Genomic DNA, 21,522 nt, shown 5'->3' with positions numbered 1-21,522 from the left:
GTCTGACCTTCTGGTTGTTGGGGTGCACCCCTAGGTCTCAAGAGGATGCAGGAATGAATGAATGACCCTCAAGTCCCTTAGGCTCCCTTCATTCATTCACCCAACTATGTTCACAGGGACCTCACTGTTTACCGGGCTCCATTCAGGTGCTGCAGGTGCAGCAGTGAGAAAACTGTCTCCACACTCCTTGAGCTCACCTCGTGGGTGAGAGAAAACATGCAAATATGCAGGTAGCATCCTAGAGTGCAAAGTGCTGTTAAGGAAGATAAAGCAAGGAAAAGGGATAGAGCGCATGCAGGGGGCAGAGGAAACAGCAGGTGTAAATGTCCTCAGGCAGCACCATGCTTTTTCACAAAGATAGGACATGTGGCTCTAGCCAAATGAGTGAGAGATAGCATGTTAGGATAAGAATCAGAACCGTAGAAAGCATCCAGATGTCCAAGACTCAGGACGTCCCTGAGGATTCCATCAGGAAGTGACCTCACTCTGTAACAGTGTGGATGGTTGACTGGAGGAGGTCAGCAGTGGGGTCAGGGAGACACTGTTTCTGTCCCTCTGTCCACCTCCAGCAGAGCCCCCAAGATGAAGACCCCCAGGGAGCCACATATGCCCAGGTGAACCACTCAAGATCAAGGCTTAGACAGAGAGTGGCCATCTCTCCTTCCCCCCTGTCAGAGGAATCACTGGACATGAAGGACAGACAAGCAGAAGAGGACAGACAGATGGACAGACAGGTGGGTCCCATCCTCTCCTGGACACCAGGCTGCACCCACCCCAACCACATACCAATCTCCCACTCTCCCTCTGCTCCAGGCTACTGCATCTGAAGACCCCCAGGAAGTGACCTATGCCCAGCTGAACCACTTGACCCTCAGGCGGGAGATGACACCCCCTTCCTCTCAGTCAGAGGAACCCCCAGCGGAGCCCAGCGTGTATGCTTCTCTGGCCATCCGCTAGCCCAGGAAGGACCCAGACCCCACCCTCCAAGGGGGAGACTTCAGAGACCCCAGACGGAACAGGAGCTGCCCCCAGTGGACACCTCCTAATGACCCCCTGCCAGCCAGACTCCTAACACGGACCACCAGGACCTTCTGGGACACTTTGGGACTCACTGATTCTGCCGTCAAAGATAACAGATATCCCTACATTATGGAAATAACGCAACAGACTTTTCAATAATCCATGAGTGAAATGAGAAATCCAAAACAGAAGCGAAAGCATGTTTTAAATTGAATGATAATGTAAATATTACACATCAATCCTGCCAAATAGGAAAATTAAGAACCATGAATGAATGAATATCTTTAGAAAAGAAAAGCCTAAAAAAATCAATGACCTAAGCTATCATACCAAGAATTTAGAAAAAGAATAGCAAATTATTCCAAATGAGGGTAAGAGGGAAAAAATAATGACAAGAGTAGCTACTAATGAGGATGAATAAAAAATAGAGAAAAGTCAACAAAGCCAAAAAAATTCATTCTTGAAAACATTAATCACGCTTATCAATCCCAGCCACAATGCTCAAGGAAAACAAGAGAAGGCACACATTACCACTATCAGGACAGTATCACAGATCCTACGGACTTTAAATAGGTAGCAGATCATTATGATCAATTTTATGAAAATAGATTAGAAAATTTAGATGAAATGGACAAAATACTCAAAAATACAAGTTACTAAAATGATGGAAATAAAAATAAATAGAATATCTGAGTTGTCATATATATTAAATACGTTGAGTTTATAATTAAAAATTTTCCCACTAAGTAAACTCTGAGTCTGGAAAGATTCACTGGTGAACGCTTCTGAACACTTATGCACTTATAAAATACACACTTACACGCACATGGACACACACACACGCACGCACATACACAAACATACACATACCAAACTTACATAAGCTTCTCCCGAAAATGGAGAAGGAGGGAATATTCCTCCCAACACATTTTATCAGGACACAAAAAAATTGATACCAAAACCTGACAAGGAAACTACAAAATGGGAAAATCACAGGAAGCTCTCTCACAGGAACTTAGCTGTAGATTCCTACACAGATTGTTCCTAAACAAGAGTCAGCGATATATAAAATGGATGATATATAATGACCATGCTGGTGTGTTCTTCTCACATGGAACGCATGGTTGATTTCATATTCAAAAATCGATCAATACATTTCAAACATAAAAGAAGAAACAGAAAAATAATCAAATCAGAGATTCAAAGCTTCTGATAAAATACACCATCAATTTATAATGAAAAGAAATCTCCTAAGAAATAAAAGAGAATTTCCTACCTTTATCAAAGTATCTTTAGAAATCTACAATAGAAATAATTTTTACAGGTAAAAACTAGAACTCTTTCTGCCTGTGACTGAGAATGAGACAAGAACGTTCACTATGACCTCTTCTATTCAGCAGGGCAGTGGAAGAACTAACAAATCAAACAAAGCCAAAAAAAAAAACATGATTAGAGTGAAGGGATGGAATAAAACTGTATTACTCACACATTACAAAACTGTGCATGGAAAACCCCAAATAATATAAAGATCTATAATTCTAATTTGAAAAGAATTGATCCAATGTCACTAGATACATTATCAATATATATAAATCAGCTGCACTTCAGACGTCCAGTTTGGACCAAGAGGAAGTAGAGGTTTGTCTCCCTGACCCCCACAAGGCACAGAAAACTCCTGGACCTTGTATATAAAACAAACATGAGAATACTCCACACAGTACAGAGAAGGCAGCAGATGGGCTAAGACTGTTAGGACCCCAGAAGTGACACAATGGGTGTCAAAGGAGCCACATGGGGATCTGGCCTGCACCCTCCACCTGGCAGTAATGAGTCAGTACCCCAGCCATGTGTCAGAAAAGGCCTTTGTAACAGATGACTTACATAAGACACAGACTCTCACAACATGATATCCATAATGTCCAGTTCATAACGAGAACCAGGAAAATCTCACCTTGAGTGAGAAAAGACCATTGTCACCAGGTGCTGACACTGAGGTGACACAGAGTTTGGAATTATCTGACAGGATTGTGAAGCAGCCACAATAAAGATACTTTGATGAGCAATTACACACACACTTAAAATAAATCTTTAAAAAAGGGTGTCTCACCTTACTTGGAAATAGAGTCATTAAAGAAGTAATCAAGTTAAAATGAAGTCAAACTAGATTAGAGTACGCCTTAATTTATTATGACTGGTATCCTTATAAGAAGAAAAAACAGAATTAGGGAAGAGAACGCCAGGAGAAGAGACCAAGACACACAGACATATTGGGAAGACAGCCATGGCAGATGGAGAAAGACTGGAGTTAGACTGCCATAAGCCAAGGAACACTTGAGGTTATCAGAAGCTAGAAGAATCTTCCCCTAGAGGCTCCAGTGGGAGCATGGCCCTGCCAACCCCTTAATTGTGGACTTCTATTTTCCAAAACTGTGAGACAATAAATTTCTGTTGTTTTAAGCCAAAAAAAAAATAAATAAATAAAGGGTGTCTCAGTAAAGAAACAGAGATACAAAAAAGAAAGTAATGGAAATTCTAGATCTGAAAAACACAATAATCAAAATAAAGGCTCCATGGATGGGCTCAACAGCAGAATGGAGAGGACAGAGGAAATAACGAACATGAAGACACAACAATAGAAATTACTCAATCTGAAGAACAGGGAGAAAATGAACTGGAAAAGAACATGAACAGAGCCTCAGGACCTGTGGGACTCTAACAAAAGATCTCACATCCATGTGATCGAGTCCTAGACGCAGAGGAGAAAGAGGACAAGACTGAAAAACTGTTTAAGAAATCATGGCTGGAATTTCCCCAAACTTGGCACAAGTCATAAAGCTACATATTCATGAAACTCAGTGAACCCCAAACAGGAGAAGGCCACAGAAATCCATGCCAAGACTCATCATAACCCAACTAAGGGAAACAAAAGACAAGCTCCTTGAACGCAGTGAGACAGAAATGCCACCTCACCATAGAGGGAAACCACTCAGAGGACAACGAGCTTCCCGTCAGAAACCGTGGAAGCAGGAAGCAAGAGGAACGACATTTCAGGTGCAGAAAGAAAAGAACTGTCAATCCCAATTTCTACAGAGGGTGAAATTATCCTTCAGGAAGGAAGGGGAAATAAAAACATTCTCAGGTGAAGGAAGCTAAGAGGATTTGTCACAAGCAGGCCTCCCCTAAATGAGTGGAAAAGGAAGTTCTTGACCCCAAAGGGAACTGACGAAGGGATGATCCTTGGAACACGAGGAAAGAAGAAAGAAGAATGGGAAGAAAACGTGGAGTCTGGGACAGTGCAGAGGACAGAGAGTCAGAACTGCCCAGTTGCTTTTCCTCCATGAGCACTCGTGTCACATTACTTTCAAATTTTGAGGCAAGAAAAACAAACATACAGGCATTTATGCAATGATGTTGACATCTTTTGTTAATTGACTAACATTTTAGGAAACAAGGATAAATTAAGGTTTTATTTAATTCCCAGAGCTCACACAGTGAAGGGAGACGTTTGATTTCCATGCAGTGTAAGGAACCTGTGAAACACTGGGAGCAATCAAGACACCCCCAGAAGAGCCAGGTCTTAGTAGTCAGGCCAAACGAGCTGCAGGATACGCCTAAAGACAGATTGTTGGTAAAGCCTTGAAAGGAAAAGCTGAACCACAAAGTCATTTAATTGACTTCCAAAACATAGTTACATACTGTTTAAAAAAAGAAAGCAGAATCTGTATACTCAACAGTATAACTTTCATATTGCCTGGCATAGTCATCAACAACAACCCTGCGGGCCGGCCCCGTGGCTTAGCGGTTAAGTGTGCACGCTCTGCTACTGGCAGCCCTGGTTCGGATCCTGGGCGTGCACCGACGCAACGCTTCTCCGGACCCGCTGAGGCCGCGTCCCACATACAGCAACTAGAAGGATGTGCAACTATGACGTACAACTATCTACCGGGGTTTTAGGGAAAAAAGGAGGGGGATTGGCAAGCTCAGAGCCGGTCTTCCTCAGCAAAAAAAGAGGAGGATTAGCATGGATGTTAGCTCAGGGCTGATCTTCCTCACACACACAAAAAAAAACAACCCTGCACTCAGGTGGACTAGCAGAGGTTAGTGCCACCCTCAAAGACTTAAAGGAGGCAGAGGTGGGGCCACTGTATCCCTGCTTAATACACCAGCCTGGCCCCTGAAAAACTGGATGGATCCTGGGTGGTGGATGGTGGGGGCCACAGACCTCACCAAGTACTGACTCCTGTCAGCTGCTCTGCGGGATGGATGCATTTCCTAGGACAGAATTATGTAGCCTCTGGTCACTTGTGTGCAGCTGTGGATCTGGTAACTAAGAAGCAGCTCTTCTTCCCCTGGGATGGACTGCAGTACATGTTCACAGTATCCAGCGATGAACCAACTCTCCCTCTTTCACAGCATCGTCCAAAGGGACCCTCAGCATCTCAGGCAGAACATCACATTTGTCCACAATATTGGTGACATCGTGTTAATTTGACCTGATGAGTAAAGGGTGGTGAGTACTCTGGTTGCCCTGGTATGTACTCCAGGTGGGAGATTTAAAAAAAAGAAAAAGAAAAAGAAAGAAAGAAATTCAAGGATTCAGGGTCTGCCAAAGCAGTGAACTTTATAGAGGTGCTGCTCTCTGAGTTCTGCCAAGACATACCCCGTATCACACCTTACAACGCCTCACACTAAGACAGAGACACGTTTCTGGGTATGAGGCTTTGGATGGTGGAAGCAGCATGTACCATACTTGAGAAAGCAGATTTCTCACTTTTTAGGTGACTGAGAAGGCTGTGGGTTTGAGTGGAGCCCAGAGGAAGATAGGGCTCTGAAGTACCAGGATCCTGCAGCCATGGCCATGTGATCTGCCAGGTCCCCTGGTGCTGTAAGTCCCCATGTACTGGGATGCTATGTGAATTCCCTGCCAAACGCCAAGGGTAGATTTTAGCCTCCTTGGGTTCCTGCCATCAGGAACTATGACGTACAACTATCACCCACAATAGAGAGTAGACTCCGTTTAAAAAGCTGCTCCTGGGGCCGACCCAGTGGTGTAGTGGTTAAGTTCGCGAGCTGTGCTTCAGTGGCCCGGGGTTCGCAGGTTCGGATCCTGGGCGCAGACCTATGCACCGCTCATCAAGCCACACTGTGGCAGTGTCCCACATACAAAATAGAGAAAGGTTGGCAACATGTAAGCTCAGGGCCGATCTTGCTTACGAAAAGAAAAAAAAAAAAAAAAACAGAAAAAGTTGCTCCTGACATGCTGCTGGTTCTCAATAGAAACTGAATGACTGACAAGGAGACATCAAGGGTCTATACAACCTGAACCATCTATGATGAGCTGGCTGTTGTCATTCCCACCAAGTCATAAGGTTGCAATCCATTGCTGGATGAGAGTGGTACAGCTGGGGCCATGGACAGGTCCAGAGGACAAAGATGAGTCACACAAAGATGTGGATTAGGTGCACATGACGCCCACGTCTGTACCCATCACAATGGCGCCTCTCCTCAGTCGTCATCTACAGATCTGTAGCCTGGGCCATGCCTGGGTTGCGGGATGTTTTGGAGTACTGTTGCTCTGCAGCCCCACTTGGGGGACTCTGATGAGAGAAAATGCCTTCAGTGGGCAGACATTACTCTTTTTGTGGGTAATACCCTTTTTGTGGAAAGAGAATCGGCTAGATGGAAAGGTGTACACGGACTCCAGGATAGTAGCAAATACCTTGTCTATACGGTCAGGGGACTGGAAGGAGCAAAATTGAATGGAGGAGACAAGGATATCCAGGAAGGAGCCATGTGTATGGACAGATGTACAGGAGTGGGCACAAAGCACTGAATCTTGAATCAGATATTAATGTCCCCAGAGAGCACCACTGTGGACAAGGTCCTTAACAACCAAGGGGACAGGATGGCTCATCAGCAGATACTAGCCAGCCTCTGCTCTTCGTCATCCCAGTGTTTACACAGTGATATGAAGGACAGCCATGGCGGCAGAGATGGAGGCTCTTCATGATCCTGGTGTCATGGACTGCCTGTCACCAAGACTGATCCAACTACAGACACTGATGGATGTTCATCATGTCAGCAGCGGAGACCAACACAGAGTCCTTAATGTTGTATCATTCCTCACGGAAGCATCGGACATGTGGCTGCAAGCCGATTTCAGCCCTGGTGGAATGGACACTGATTGAGCCTAACTAGCATATACGTGTGTGAATATTCAACATAAAAGGTACCGCCTTTGATCTCACTCATATGTGGAATATAAACCAACACATGGACAGAGAAAACTGTATTGTTGTTACCAGGGGCAATGGGGGTTGGGGGTGGGCACAAGGGGTGAAGGGAGACACGTATATGGTGATTGACAAACAAGAATGTACAACCAAAAATTTCACAATGTTATAAACTATTAAGACATCAATAAAAAAAGAATGTACCCCCTTTAAGTGTGTAGTTTGATCAGCTTTGGCAAATGTAGAAATTCATGTAACAACTATACCACAATCAATATACAAAACATTGCCATCACTCCTACAATTCCATGGTGATGTTTTTAGTCAGTCTACGCCCCCCCAAACCCAGACTGAAGCTAACAGCAATCAGCTTCCTTCACTAGGTACTCGTCTTGCCAATTCTAGAATTTCATTAATACAGAATCACAAGGTATGTACCCTCCTGTATCTGCCCTCTTTCGCGCACTAGAATGTTACTTAAATTCCTCCATTTTATTAATGTCTCCTTTTAGTTTTATTTTCATTTCTCTAATGATTATTGCCATTGAGCACTTTCTCATGTGCTTATTGGTCAGTTAAATATCTTCCTTTGAGAAATGTCTGTTCAAATTGTTTTGCTCGTGTGGGAGGGTTTTATTATCATTTGTAAAAGTCCATATTTAGTCTACAAACAAATCCCTTATCAGATACACAAATGCACAGTATATATATATATGTATGTGTGTATATATATATTTTTTTTCTCCTAGCCTGGCTTGTTTCCTCCATTACCTGTCCTTTGAAGGGCAAAAGTTTTTAGGTTTATAAACTCCGATTAATGTTATTGTTGATGTTATTTATGCTTTTTGTATCTTTCTGAGGAATCTTTGTCTAATCTAAGGTTGTAAAGATTTTCTTCAAGTTTTTCCTTTAGAGGCCTTATGGTTTTCACTTTTGCAGTTACATCCATGATCCATTTCATGTGAATTATTGTGTACGGTGTGAGGTAAAGGCCAAGGTTCATTTTCTTCCAATCCGATGTCCAGTTGTCCCAGCACCATTTGTGGAGAAGATGATCTTTTCCTCAAGGAAGCACTTCTGTCCTTTGTTAAAAGTCAATGGGTCGTCTATGTGTGGGCCAACCTATGGGATCTCCCTTCTGTGTATTTTTCTACCTCCTGTCCTTATGCAAATACCACACTGCCCATTACATTTGTTCCTTCCACAGAAAGTCTCGGTGTAAGAAGTGTCCAATTTTATTCCTTTTCAGAATTTTGTTGCTATTATTGCTCTTTTGTATATTTCCACATGCATTTTAGTATCAGCCCATCAACTGCTTAAAAAGCTACTTGAAACTTTGTTTGTGGTGGCTTGGAACATGTATCACTTTAGAGAGAGCTGATATCTTAACAATATTGAGAATTTCAATCCATGAACATGGTACATTGCTTCTTCTTTCTTTTTTTTTTTTTAGTTCTTTAATTTCTCTTGGCTAAGTATTATAGTTTTCAGTCTTCAGATCTTATACATCTATACTTATATTTATCCCTACATGTTTATAGCTTTTGGAGCTATTATAAATAGAATTGTCATTTAATTTTGCTTTCCAATTGTTCCTGTGAATTTATAGAAGAAAATTCAATTGATTTTTTCAATTGATTTTTGAATATCAATCTTATATCTTGAGAACTTGCTCCTTCAACTATTAGTTATACAAGTTCCTTTGTAGATTCCTTAGGATTTCCTCCATACATGATTATGTGGAGTGAGAATAAAGACAATTTTATTCCTTTCATTTCGATCTGTACGCCTTTTATTCCCTTCACTTTCCTTATTGCACCAGCCAGTTCTGAATAGAAGTCGTGAGACCATCATTGCCTTGTCCTAACCATACTCAGAACATATAACACTTGTTCAGTATAATATTAGCTAAACATAAATCATAGATGCTCTTTATCTGATTAAGGAAATTCCCTTCTATTCCTGTACAGCTGAGCATTTGTTTCATTTTATCCAGTCTTTGTGTGCATGTATGTATGTAACGACGTGGTTTTTCTTTATTAGTCTCTTAACATGGTGGATTACCTTTATTGACTTTCAAATGCTGAACTAGCCTGGCATCTGAGGACAAATTCCACTTGGTTCTGATATTGTCCTTTTCCTATATTGCTGACTTTTATTTACCAATATTTTTTTTCTTTTCTTTTTTCTGAGTGTGTGTGTGGAAGATCAGCCCTGAGCTAACATCATTCCAATCCTCCTCTTTTTGCTGAGGAAGACTGGCCCTGAGCTAACATCTGTGCCATCTTCCTCCACTTTTTTATATGGGACGCCGCCACAGCATGGCCTGACAAGCGGTGAATTGGTGTGCACCGGGATCCGAACCCGGGCCACCAGCAGCAGAGCGCATGCACTTAACCGCTACGCCATGGGGCCGGCCCCCTTCCCATTGCCTTAAAGGTAAAATTCAAAATAGCTTACACCTTGCAAGGTGCTCAAGATCCTGTGTGACAAGGCCCAGCCTTCTCCTGATTGCTCTCAATTCTGAGAACAGCTCAGATCTTTCTGGGTGAGGATGCCCCACCACCACCTCTGGGCTAACCCTGCTCATGCCCTGGGTCACTCCATCTCCCAGAAGGTCTCTCACAACCAGGACTCAGGTTGAAGGATGACTATTTGTTATTTAATCTCATTGTCTCCTGTTTTCTTTTTTCTTCTAACTTGTAGTAAAACATGACTATAACTGAATTGTTTCCTGCCTGAATGTTTGTAATGTCTGTCTTCCTTCATCTGAGCCCTATGAGTCCAGGGAAAGACTCTGTCAGCTTCACCAATGACTCTCCAGCTGCTGGCACCATGACTGGACATGAGAACTGCTCAATAAACATTGACTAATTGCCTGGATGATGAAAGAAAGGAAGAAAATTTGCATTTACAGAAGCTCAGCAAAGGGAAATGATTTGCCCCAGCTCACAAAGTCTCTATAAGAGGCAGAGGCAGAGTTGGAACAGAGGTTGTGCTAGCTCCTCTCCTGCCCTCATGTTCTGGGACAAGTGTCGCTCTCTGGATATGGGTTTGGCATGAGTTGGAAGCAGAGTGTATGGGGTGTGCAGAGACTCGGATCTGGTCTGGAGTGTCCCCAGAGCCTGCTGTTTCCTCAGCTCCATCCTTCAGGGAGGGCGGAGTGAGGCCCTAGGAGGGGCTGTTCCCCTTCCTGTGAGGCCACAGATGAGGAACACGTGATGCGTCACATGGAGCCAGGACACTGTCACACCGCGCATGTCTGTCCTGTCTGGCTCTGTGGTCTTCATAAGTCATCTGCATGGCTGGAGACCATGGGAGGCAAAGCCAGGACACCTACTCTCACTGCCCTTCTCTGCCTTGGTGAGTTCTGGAGAAAAGAGGAGGGATGAGTTCCCTTCCCTCCCAAGTACTGGTCCCTAAGAGATCTAGGACTCAGGAGGTCAGTGGAGGCAGAACTTCTGGACGGAGGAGAGTGTGCTCAGCCCCAGATCTGACCCCAGCGCTCAGGGGCCCAGACCAGTCCTGGAGCTTCTATGTGTGGGTTGCGGGACATGCTCTCACAGGAAACTCTCTTCCAGGACTGTGTCGCGGCCCATGGAACTGGGTACAGGCAGGTGAGTCCTCCCTTACACCACCAGCTTCAGACCAATGAAGCTCCTGTGCAGCTGTGGGGAGGTCAGAGGGTCTGGGCTGAGGTGACCAGTCTGGGAGGGGCCTGAGTGACAGCTGGGGAAGCTGAAGGGAGAAGGACTCCACTGACACTTCAAGTCTGATTCGTTTCCAGGAGCGCCACCCAAACCCTCCATCTGGGCTGACCCAGGACCTATGGTCACCAGCGGGAGCTCTGTGACCATCTGGTGTCAGGGGTCTCTGCAGGCTGAAGTCTACCATCTGTATAGAGACAGGGTCTCTCAACCCTGTGATACACAGGCCTCACAGGACTCCAGCAACAAGACCAGTTTCTCCATTGAATCTACAAGCTCGCACACTGCAGGGCTATATCAGTGTGCATACAACACCAGCAGGAACGGCTGGTCAGAGCGCAGTGACTCCCTGCCCCTGGTGGTGACAGGTGAGGGGGAGGAGCTGGGTCCCCTCCCACTGTGGGCTCCTCCTCACAGGCAGAAGGGAATAGAGTGTGGGCTCCGGGGACCTCAGCCCTCACAGTCCACACCTGGGGTATGTGGGCTGATGGTCCCCCTTTAACACAGCTCCCTCCTTCTCCCTCAGGAGTGTACAGGGCACCCTCCCTCTCAGCCTACCCAGGACCTGTGGTGGCATCAGGAGGGAACGTGTCCCTCTCCTGTAGCTCAGAGTCCACAATGGAAAATTTCCATCTGCTGAAGGAGGGAGGAGCTGACCCACCCCAACACATGGAATTGAGGACCTATCATAGGAGGGAGCAGGCTGTCTTCCCTGTGGGCCCCGTGAACACCTCCCATGGGGGTACCTACAGATGCTATGCTTCTCCCAGCTCCTACCCTTATGCGTGGTCACTCCCCAGCAACCCTCTGCATCTCGACATCACAGGTGAGGGCTGCCGCTGACCCATCCCTTTCCTGGTACCCCAAAATGACTGACGTAAGCCTTGTGACCAGCGGAGTTCTGTGGGTGATGGGGTGGTGACATGGCCTCCTGGGGCCTGAACCACAGAGCAGGTTTGGGGAGGGACCAGCGTGAACTCTCACTGCAGGCCCCAGTGGGCAATGTGGGGTGTGTGTCCCCCATCTCTTTCTTGAGATCCAAAAATGACCTACATAAGCTGTGTGTCCGCTTGAACCCTCAGGGTGGTGGGGGTTGGTGACATGGCCTCCAGGGCCTAAACCACAGAGCAGGAGGCTTGGGGAGGGACCCATGAGAATTCTCACTGCAGGCCCCAGTGTGCAATGTGGGGTGTGCATCCCCTTCAATGCCACTGTCCCTTCTCTCCAGGCGTGTACAGGGAGCCCTCCCTCTCAGCCCAGCCAGGCTCGCTGGTGCTCTCTGGAGACAGCCTGACCCTCCAGTGTTGCTCAGAGGCTGGCTTTGACAAATTTGCTCTGACCAAGGACAAGGGGCTCACACCCTCCCAGCGTCTTCCTGGGCAGCACAGCCCCAACTTCCCCCTGGGCCGTGTGAACCACACCCACGGGGGCCAGTACAGATGCTACAGTGGACACAACCTCTCCTATGCATGGTCGGCACCCAGTGCCCCCCTGGACATCCTGATCGCGGGTGAGGTGCCCCATGTCCTGATTGTTTACTCAGGGCGCTGGGCCCAGGGTCACCACAAGTGTTGATGGGGTCCAGGGAGAGGGTCTTGAAGCAGAGGCTGAGATGGGGCAGCAGTCTAGGGAGAGGATTGAGAAAGGGGGCTGAGGGAAGGAGATAAAAGAGACCCACCCAGAGGGACTGAGAGAGCTGACAGGGGGTCACAGACAGAGTCCCTGGAGAGAGGACGGTGGTCCCTCAGCTCAGGGTCAAGGGCGTGTGCAGAGAGGGCAGCTGTCTACACATCACAACCTTCCTCTCCCTCAGGAATGTACGAGAAACCCTTCCTCTCTGTCCAGCCAGGGCCCTCAGTGTCCTGGGGAGTGAATGTGACCCTGCAGTGTCGCTCTGAGATCCCGTTGGATACCTTCCATCTGTCCAAGGAGGGATCACCTGCCCCTCCCCAGCACCTTCGTCTGCAGGACGTGGCTGCACCCTTTCAGGCCAACTTCACCGTCAGTCCTGTGACCTCAGACCACGAGGGGACCTACAGGTGCTACGGTTCAAACAGCACTGCCCTCTACCTGTTGTCACTCCCCAGTGACCCCCTGGAGCTCCGGGTCTCAGGTGAGGAGCCCCAGCCTTGCCCCTTTTGTCCTTAGGGTCAGATCAGGGTCTTCTCCCCAGGGGAGCTCTGGGCTGGGATGGGAATAACACGGTCACAGAAGGTGAGTCAGCCAGAGGGGAATCTCACCTCTTGGAGGAATGGAAAAAGCCAGAGCAACTCCCATCCCTGCCTCATCCTCATCCTCATCCCTGAGGTCCAGATACATTTGTGGTGAGTGGAGGAGGCTGGAGAAGACTAGGGCTGACCAAAAGGAGAAAAGGCCAGGGGCACCCCGTCCTGATGCTCCTCCTTGCTCCAGGCCTAGTAGCCCCTCACCCAGACACGAGAGTTGGTGACTACCAGAGGCTCAATACCCAGAGGGACAGTGATGACCCGCTTTGGCAAGGCTTGTCTCTCGGGGGGCTGAGGAGTCAGGCAGAGATGCTTGGGGCCACAGAGCTCCAAGAACTCTGAGGCTGGACAGACGGCAGGTGGGGCAGTCATGGCAGAGGGAGATCTTGTGGCTCAGCCTGGTGAATTGGTGTTTGGGCTGAAGTGGGGAGAACCAGCCCCCACATCTCCTGTCTTGATCCCCAGGAGGCACTGAGGATGGACTCTCCTCCACAGAGTCAGGCCCACCACAGTGGGGTAAGTGAGGGTCTCTGCGGGGAGGTGGTAGGTGGGAGGAGCTCAGGTCTGGTCTTGGCTCAGCCTCTTCCTGAGATGGTGACCTGAGAAAAGTTCACCTTCTCACTGGGACCAATTTCTCTGATTACACAGTCCAAGAAGGCTGCTTGGACCCTGTGTGGGGACACAGTCTGAGCTCTCTTCCCTAAGCTCAGGGGCACTCAGCCCTCCCAGGAGCAGCTGTGGAGTTAGGGAAAGAACACCCCTGGGTTCAAACCCAGCTCTGCTACTTCCCATCTGTGGATCTTGGACACATCATGGTCCTCTCCGAGTCCCAGGTTCCTCTCTGACAACAGGCCTTCTGCCACCTCCTTCAGAGTGAAAGCCCTCAGCCTGGGGCCTGGCCCTGTTAGAGCTCAGGAAGGACAGAGCCCTCCCTACCGCCCTTCCCAGATGCACACACTCCATGTCCACACAGGCCCCACGTCGGGGGCCAGCTCTCTGCAGAGCGGGAGACGGACCTGGGCTGGTTCAGGAGAGTGGTAGGAACGGAGGGATTGGGTTTGGTGGACAGGTATCTGCACTGGTGTTCTGCCAGGAGGGCAGAGTGTAAAAGATAATTTAAAATAACCCCAAGCAGGGGGCTGGCCCGGTGGCGCAAGTGGTTAGGTACACACGCTCCGCTGCGGCGGCCTGGGGTTCGCAGGTTCGGATCCTGGGCACGCACCGACACACTGCTTGGCAAGCCATGCTGTGGCAGCGTCCCATGTAAAGTAGAGGAAGATGGGCACAGATGTTAGCCCAGGGCCAGTCTTCCTCAGCAAAAATAAAGGAGGATTGGCAGATGTTGACACAGGGCTGATCTTCCTCACACAAAAAAAAAAAACCACAAGGAAACCCACACTCCTGGGTTCTAGTCTCAGCTCTGCCACTTCAGGCTGGGTGACCTGGGGCACGTCATTTACCTCTCTGTGCCTCAGTTTCCCCATCTGTGAAATGGTTGGGTGGGGGAGGCAGTCCCATGCTGCATGATTGTTGTGAGTGAGAGGACATGAAAGCACAGACTCCAGCACATTCCTGGCACTCAGTAGGTGCTCAATTAAATAGAATCATTGGCTCATTCATGATGTCACCTGTGCTCAAGGTCTCAACTGGTACCTGAAGGCTCTGATCGGGGTCTCAGTGGCCTTCATCCTGCTGCTCTCCTTCCTCCTCCTCCTCCTCCTGTTCATCCGACACCGGCGTCGGGGCAAACACAGGACCTCAGGTGAGTAGGGAACAGGCTGACCTGGGTCACAGGAGGAGGTGGGCGTAGGGCACCAGCCAGAAGGAAAAAAAATAGATGAGAAAGGTCAGCCGAGAAAGATTTTTCCAGAATCTCAAATCAGACAATCCTGAAGAAAACACTTAACACAGCACACATGTGCACATTTAAGGTATTTTCTATTTTTTGAATATTATGAAATATTGAAACATACACACAAGTGTGTGTTAAGGTTTCCTTCTTTCCTGTCCAATCCCATGTGGAGCAGGGGTGGTCATAACCTCCCAGGGCTGAGACTCTGTCCATCGTGACCCAGTCCAGTGACAGGCTGATCTCCAGCTCCCCGCAGGGGCTGCAGACCCAGAGCCCAAGGACAGAGGCCTGCAGATCAGGAAATTCCTGCCCTGAAGACCCCAGACTCCCACCCCACCCTCAGCCCCCTCTCTGCCCCTAACACTCCCGTCTCCTCCCCCAGCTCCAGCCCAGCTGCTGACGCCCAGGAAGAGACCCTCTGTGAGAGGAGAGGAGGGGCCACCCTGGGTGGTGGGCACAGAGGTTTCAGGAGGCCATGGGGGCACAGGCTGGGAAGGTCTGGGGATTTGGGGTGAGAAGGATTGAAATCCCACATGAGTGACCTCAGGCACATCTCCTCACCCCTGGGTCTCAGTGGCCCATCTGGGAGCAGTGGGGGGCCTGCAGCCCTGAGAGATCTCAGGAATCCTGCCAAGAGACACACCCCGTGTTCTGCCCCAGCAGATGCTGCCATGAAGGACACACAGCCTGAGGAGGGGGTGGAGCTGGACCATCAGGTGAACCCCTGCTCCTGTCCAGGACACCAGGGACCTTCCTGTTGCCAAACTTAATCCAGTGGACACTTCCTGTCCTCACATCACCCAGCTCTCAGCAGCGCTGCACACTGACCTCTCTTCTCGGGCACCCTGGGTCGTCCTGCTGTGACTTCACTCCTCCTGGTTTCTGTGACCTCATGGCCCCTCCTACATGGTCCCCTTTCCTGGTTCCTCATCCTCTGTCTGACCTTCTGGTTGTTGGGGTGCACCCCCAGGTCTAAGAGGATGCAGGAATGAGTGAACCACCTGCAAGTTCCTTAGGCTCCTTCATTCATTCTCCCAACAATGTGCACAGGGACCTCACTGTTTACCCGGCTCCATTCAGGTGCTGCAAGTAGAGCAGTGAGAAAACTGTCTCCACACTCCTTGAGCTCACCTCGTGGGTGAGAGACAACATGCAAATACATGGGCTCCTAGAGTGCAAAGTGCTGTTAAGGAAAATAAAGTAAGGAAAAGGGATAAAGTGTGGGGGGGGGTAGGGGGTGGCAGAGGAACAGCAGGTGCAAAGGTCCTGAGGCAGCAACATGCTCTTTCAGGATGGTGGGCCGTGTGGCTGCAGACAAATGAGCGAGAGAGAATGCGTTAGGATAAGAATCACAACTGTAGAAAGCATCCAGTTGCTCCAAGGCTCAGGAAGTCCCTGGAGGTTCCATCAGGAAGTGACCTCACTCTGTAACAGTGTGGACAGTTGACAGGAGGAGGCCAGCAGTGGGGTCAGGGAGACAATGTTTCTGTCCCTCTGTCTCCCTCCAGCAGGGCCCCCAGGATGAAGACCCCCAGGGAGTGACATATGCCCAGGTGAACCGCCCAAGGTCAAGACTCAGGCAGGGAGTGGCCAACTCTCCTTCCCCCCTGTCAGAGGAATCACTGGACATGAAGGACAGACCAGCAACAGAGGACAGACAGATGGACAGACAGGTTGGTCCCATCCTCTCCTAGACCCCAGGCTGCCCCCACCCCAACCACATACCTATTCCCCCTTCTTCCCCTGCTCCAGGCTGCTGCATCTGAAGACCCCCAGGACGTGACCTATGCACAGCTGAACCACTGGACCCTCAGGCAGGAGACGACACCCCCTTCCTCCCAGTCAGAGGAGCCCCCAGCAGAGCCCAGTGTGTACGCTGCTCTGGCCATCCACTAGCCCAGGAAGGACCCAGACCCACCCTCCAGGGAGGGAGGCTGCAGGGACCCCAGAAGGCACAGAAGCTGCTCCCAATGGACACCTCCAAATGACTCCCAGCCATCCAGCCTCCTAACATGGACCACCAGGAGCTCCTGGGACACTTTGGGAGTCACCTGATTCTGCAGTCAAAGATAATGGATATCCCCACATTACGGAAATAAAGCAACAGACTTTTCAATAATCCATGAGTGAAATGAGAAATCCAAAACAGAATTGAAAGCATGTTTTAAATTGAATTATGATGTAAATATTACACATCAATCTTGCCTAATAGGAAAATTAAGAACCATGAATGAATGAATATCTTAGAAAAGAAAAGTCTAAAAAAGTCATTGACCTAAGCTATCATACCAAGAATTTAGGAAAAGAATAGGAAATTATTCCAAATTAAGGTAGAAGGAGGGAAATAACAATGACAAGAGTAGCTACTAATGATGAGAAATAAAAAATAGAGAAAAGTCAATCAAGCCGAAAAAATTCATTCTTGAAAACATTAATCACACTTTTCAATCCCAGCCACAGCACTCAAGGAAAACGAGAGAAGGCACACATTACCATTAATAGGACAGCATCACAGATCCTACAGACTTTAAATAGATAACAGATCATTATGACCAATTTTATGCCAATACATTAGAAAATTTAGATGAAATGGACAAAATCCTCAAAAATACAATTTACCAAAATGATAGAAATAAAAATAAATAGGATATCTGAATTGTCATATATGTTACATATGTTGAATCTATAATTAAAAATTTTCCCGCAAAGTGAACTCTGAGTCTGGAAATCTTCACTGTTGAATGGTTCTGAACACTTATGCACTTATGGAATACACACTTACACACACCTGGACACTCGTGCACACACACACACATGCACAAACATACGCATACCAAACTTACATAAGCTTCTCCCGAAAATATAGAAGGAGGGAATATTCCTCCCAACACATTATATCAGGACAGAAAAAAAATTGCTACTAAAACCTGACAAAGAAACCACAAAATGGGAAAAATCACAGGAAGCTCTCTCACAGGATCTTAGCTGCAGATTCCTACACAAAATATTCCCAAACAAGAGTCAGAGATATATAAAATGGATGATATATCATACCATGCTGGTGTGTTCTTCTCACATGGAATGCATGGTTGGTTTCATATTCAAAAATCGATAATTACATTTCAAACACAAAAGAAGAAACATAAAAATAATCAAATTAACAGAGTCAAAGCTTCTGATAAAATACATCATCAATTTATAATGAAATTAAGCCTCCTCAGAAATAAAAGAGAGTTTCCTACATTTATCAAAACATCTTTAAAAATCTACAATAGAAAAAATTTTTACAGGTAGAGAGGAAGTCAAGATGGCCGCGTAGGCAGACTCTGAACTCACCTCCTCCCGTGGACACAGCCAATTTACAACTACTCGTGGAAAAATTACCCTTGAGACAGAACTGAAAACTGGATAAGAGGAACTCCTGCAACAATGGACAATCCTCACTGAGGTGGAAGAGGCAGAGACTCCCTTCTGGAGAGGAAAAAATGCCACCTTCGCAAGCCGCCAGCGTCACGGCCGCCCGGGAGCAGCCCAAAGGTACACAGCCTCCCTGAAGGCGCGGGGCCCTGAGCCGGGGAGCACCCCCGCTATGGGCATTTTGTGGACTCAGCACAATCGAGATGAGTGACATAATATCTGACTTTGCCTGCTACTAAAACATTGGGGAGCACCCCCAGAAAAGCTGGTTCACAAAGAAATGAAAACCGGCTCTTAAAGGGCCCACGTGGACACTCACCCATTTCAGAAAGCAACCTAAAATCACCAGAAAGAAAGACGCACAGTGCTTTGGTGAAAAGAGACTCACCTAATAGGTCCTGTGTGCATCTCGGTGAGAGGTGAGACCTCTCCAGGGACTGGGACATTGACGGCGGTCATTGTTGTGGCCTGGTGTGGGCGCGCTGACACAGACACCATTGGAGTTCTCCCTGGGGCCTGCTAGCCCAGGTCTGCCCCACCCGCTAGAGCACCGATTAAATCCAGCTCAGCCAAGGTGGGCAGCCCACCCTAGAGACTGGCCTCTCAGGCAACTTGTGGGCCTGCATAGATTGGTAACTGGATTCTCTGCAGCCTGGCAACTGAGCTGACTTCAGTGGGGCAAGGCGTGCACAAGGAGCGGGTGGAGAGTGTGGGGCAGTGGTGGAGCGTGTGGGGCTCCCGCCGTGGAGAGACTGGGTCCACTTCGGGGGGCTGGGCATGCACACGGGGCAGGGCTGTGTTGACTGTGTGTGTGGGCCTGTGGGCGGCAGGGCTTGTCAGCTGCAGAAGACTTGTGCTTCTCAAAGACCCACATAGGGGGTTTGCCCCACCTTCCAAAGCCTGAAACAATTGGGTGCTCCCATGCCTGAGGCCAGACGCACCCAGCTGCAATCCTCAGAGAGCTGACAAGAGACCTAAAGGCTGGAGGCTTATAGCAATTGTAAGGCCCTGAGCCTAACAACCTGCCACGCTGGGGGCCTACTCACTTAAAAGAAATACTGCAACACAAATGTGGTATTAGAACTTGCAGCCAAATGTGCTGGGGCTCCCCACACCTGATAAAGAGACGGAAGGGCCCACAACAACTACAAGCAGCTGAGCATAACAACAGCTGGCCAGGAGCATAACTCGGCCTCCCTGGGTGCCTACAGGGAGAGCAAACAGGTCACAACAGAAGGACACACGTAGCCCACATAGGGGTCACCCCTGGAACATTGAGAACTGAGGGAAGCACACTAGAAGCCTCCTAAGCCATCACTTACATAAGGTCAACTATCCAAGAGCAGAAGACGTAGCTGACCTACCTAATACATAGACACAAGCACAGGGAAAGAGGCAAAATGAGGAGGCAAAGGAATACATTCCAAGTAAGGGAACAGGACAAAACCCCAGAAAAGGAACTAAGTGAAAGAGAAATGAGCAACCTACCCGACAGAGAGTTCAAACTAAGAGTGTTAAGGATGCTCACTGATCTGGGGAGAAGAATAGATGAACTCAGTGAGAATGTCAACAAAGAAATGGAAGATATAAAAAAGAACCAATCAGAAATGAAGAATACAATACTGGAAATGAAAAATTCACTAGAGGGACTCAAAAGCAGAGTAGAGGATACAGAAGAACGGATCTGTGAGCTGGACAAAAGACTAGAAGAAATTACTCAAGCTGAACAGGTAAAAGAGAAAAGAATTAAAAAGAGTGAGGACAGTCTAAGGGACCTCTGGGACAACATCAAGCGCACTAACATCCGTGTTATAGGTGTCCCGGAAGGAGAAGAGCGAGACAAGGGGGCAGAGAATCTATTTCAAGAAATAATAGATGAAAACTTCCCTAACCTAAGGAAGGAAACAGACATCCAGGTACAGGAATCACAGAGAGCCCCAAACAAGATAAACCCAAAGAGGCCCACACCAAGACACATCATAATCAAAATGTCCAGAATTAAAGATAAAGAGAGAATCCTAAAAGCTGCAAGAGAAAGTCAAATTACATACAAAGGAAACCCCATAAGGCTATCAGCTCACTTCTCAGCAGAAACCTTACAGGCTAGAAGAGAATGGCATGATATATTTAAAGTGCTAAAAGGAAAAAACTTACAGTTAAGAATACTCTACCCAGCAAGGTTATCATTCAAAATGGAAGGAGAGATCAAACATTTCCCAGACAAGCAAAAAGGAGTTTGTCACCAAGAAACCAGTGCTACAAGAAATGTTAAAGGGAATGATTTAAGGGGAAAAGAGAAGACCACAAATAGGAAAAATTATCTATTTCCATGATAAGAGGGTAATAGATACAAATGCACAGAACAGAGGTTAGACATGATATCAAAAACAGAAAAAGAGGGAGGAGGGTAGTTAAAGAGTAGAGCTTTCAGACAGAGGTCAAAGTAAAGAGACCATCAATTCTGTATAGAAGAAGAAAGGAACAGAGAAGGACTACTAAAACACTGAAAAAAAACAAAGTTAAAAAATGGCAGTAAGTACATACCTATCAAAAGCTACTTTAAATGTCAATGGACTAAATGCTCCAATTAAAAGGCATAGGGTGGCTGATTGGATAAAACAACAACACTCATATATATGCTGCATACAAGAGACACACTTCAGACCTAAAGACACTCACAAACTGAAAGTGAAGGGACGGAAAAAGATACTCCACGCAAATGGCAATGAAAAGAAAGCTGGGGTAGCAGTACTCATATCAGACAAAATAGACTTTAAAAACAAAAACTGTAAAAAGAGACAAAGAAGGGTATTACATAATGATCAAGGGAACAATCAAACAAGAGGATATAACACTTGTAAATATCTACACACCCAATGTAGGTGCACCTAAATATATAAAGCAATTATTAACAGACATAAAAACAGAAATAGACAGTAACACAATAATAGGAGGGGACTTTAACACTCCACTTATACCAATGGATAGATCATCCAAACAGAAGATCAATAAGGAAACATTGGCCTTAAATAAAACACTAGAACAGGTGGACCTAGTAGATATATACA

General features: G+C 47.2%; 2 protein-coding genes and 1 pseudogene across 13 annotated transcripts in view; all 3 read left to right on the top strand.

The window, feature by feature from the left end:
- Nucleotides 1-1,771, top strand: part of LOC131397371 (leukocyte immunoglobulin-like receptor subfamily A member 6) — a 121,096-nt gene extending 119,325 nt beyond the window's left edge. Inside the window, exons 10-11 of the mRNA XM_058530184.1 lie at nt 570-734; nt 814-1,771. Of these exons, the coding sequence (XP_058386167.1) occupies nt 570-734; nt 814-957 (309 nt within the window). The 3' untranslated portion in view covers nt 958-1,771. The remainder of the gene's footprint in view (nt 1-569; nt 735-813) is intronic.
- Nucleotides 1-21,522, top strand: part of LOC131397369 (leukocyte immunoglobulin-like receptor subfamily B member 3) — a 69,828-nt gene that overhangs the window by 6,512 nt on the left and 41,794 nt on the right. The window contains exon 9 of one of the 12 annotated variants that reach the window (XR_009216753.1): nt 16,549-16,629. The exons of 10 other annotated variants lie outside the window; for them this stretch is intronic. Coding sequence is in view for 1 of the 2 variants with exons in the window: in XM_058530180.1 (XP_058386163.1) it covers nt 147-167 (21 nt within the window). In the remaining variant the exon portion in view is untranslated. Of the gene's footprint in view, nt 1-146; nt 586-16,548; nt 16,630-21,522 lie in introns of those variants that run through there. One more of the 12 variants, XM_058530180.1, reaches the window with a different exon arrangement.
- LOC131397368 (leukocyte immunoglobulin-like receptor subfamily B member 3) lies at nt 10,313-16,961 on the top strand (annotated as a pseudogene).

The sequence above is a fragment of the Diceros bicornis genome, chromosome 34 (assembly GCF_020826845.1).
Source record: "Diceros bicornis minor isolate mBicDic1 chromosome 34, mDicBic1.mat.cur, whole genome shotgun sequence".
Lineage (NCBI taxonomy): Eukaryota > Metazoa > Chordata > Mammalia > Perissodactyla > Rhinocerotidae > Diceros > Diceros bicornis.
The sequence above is the reverse complement of the archived record's forward strand: the minus strand, read 5'-3'. Positions and strand labels throughout refer to the sequence as shown.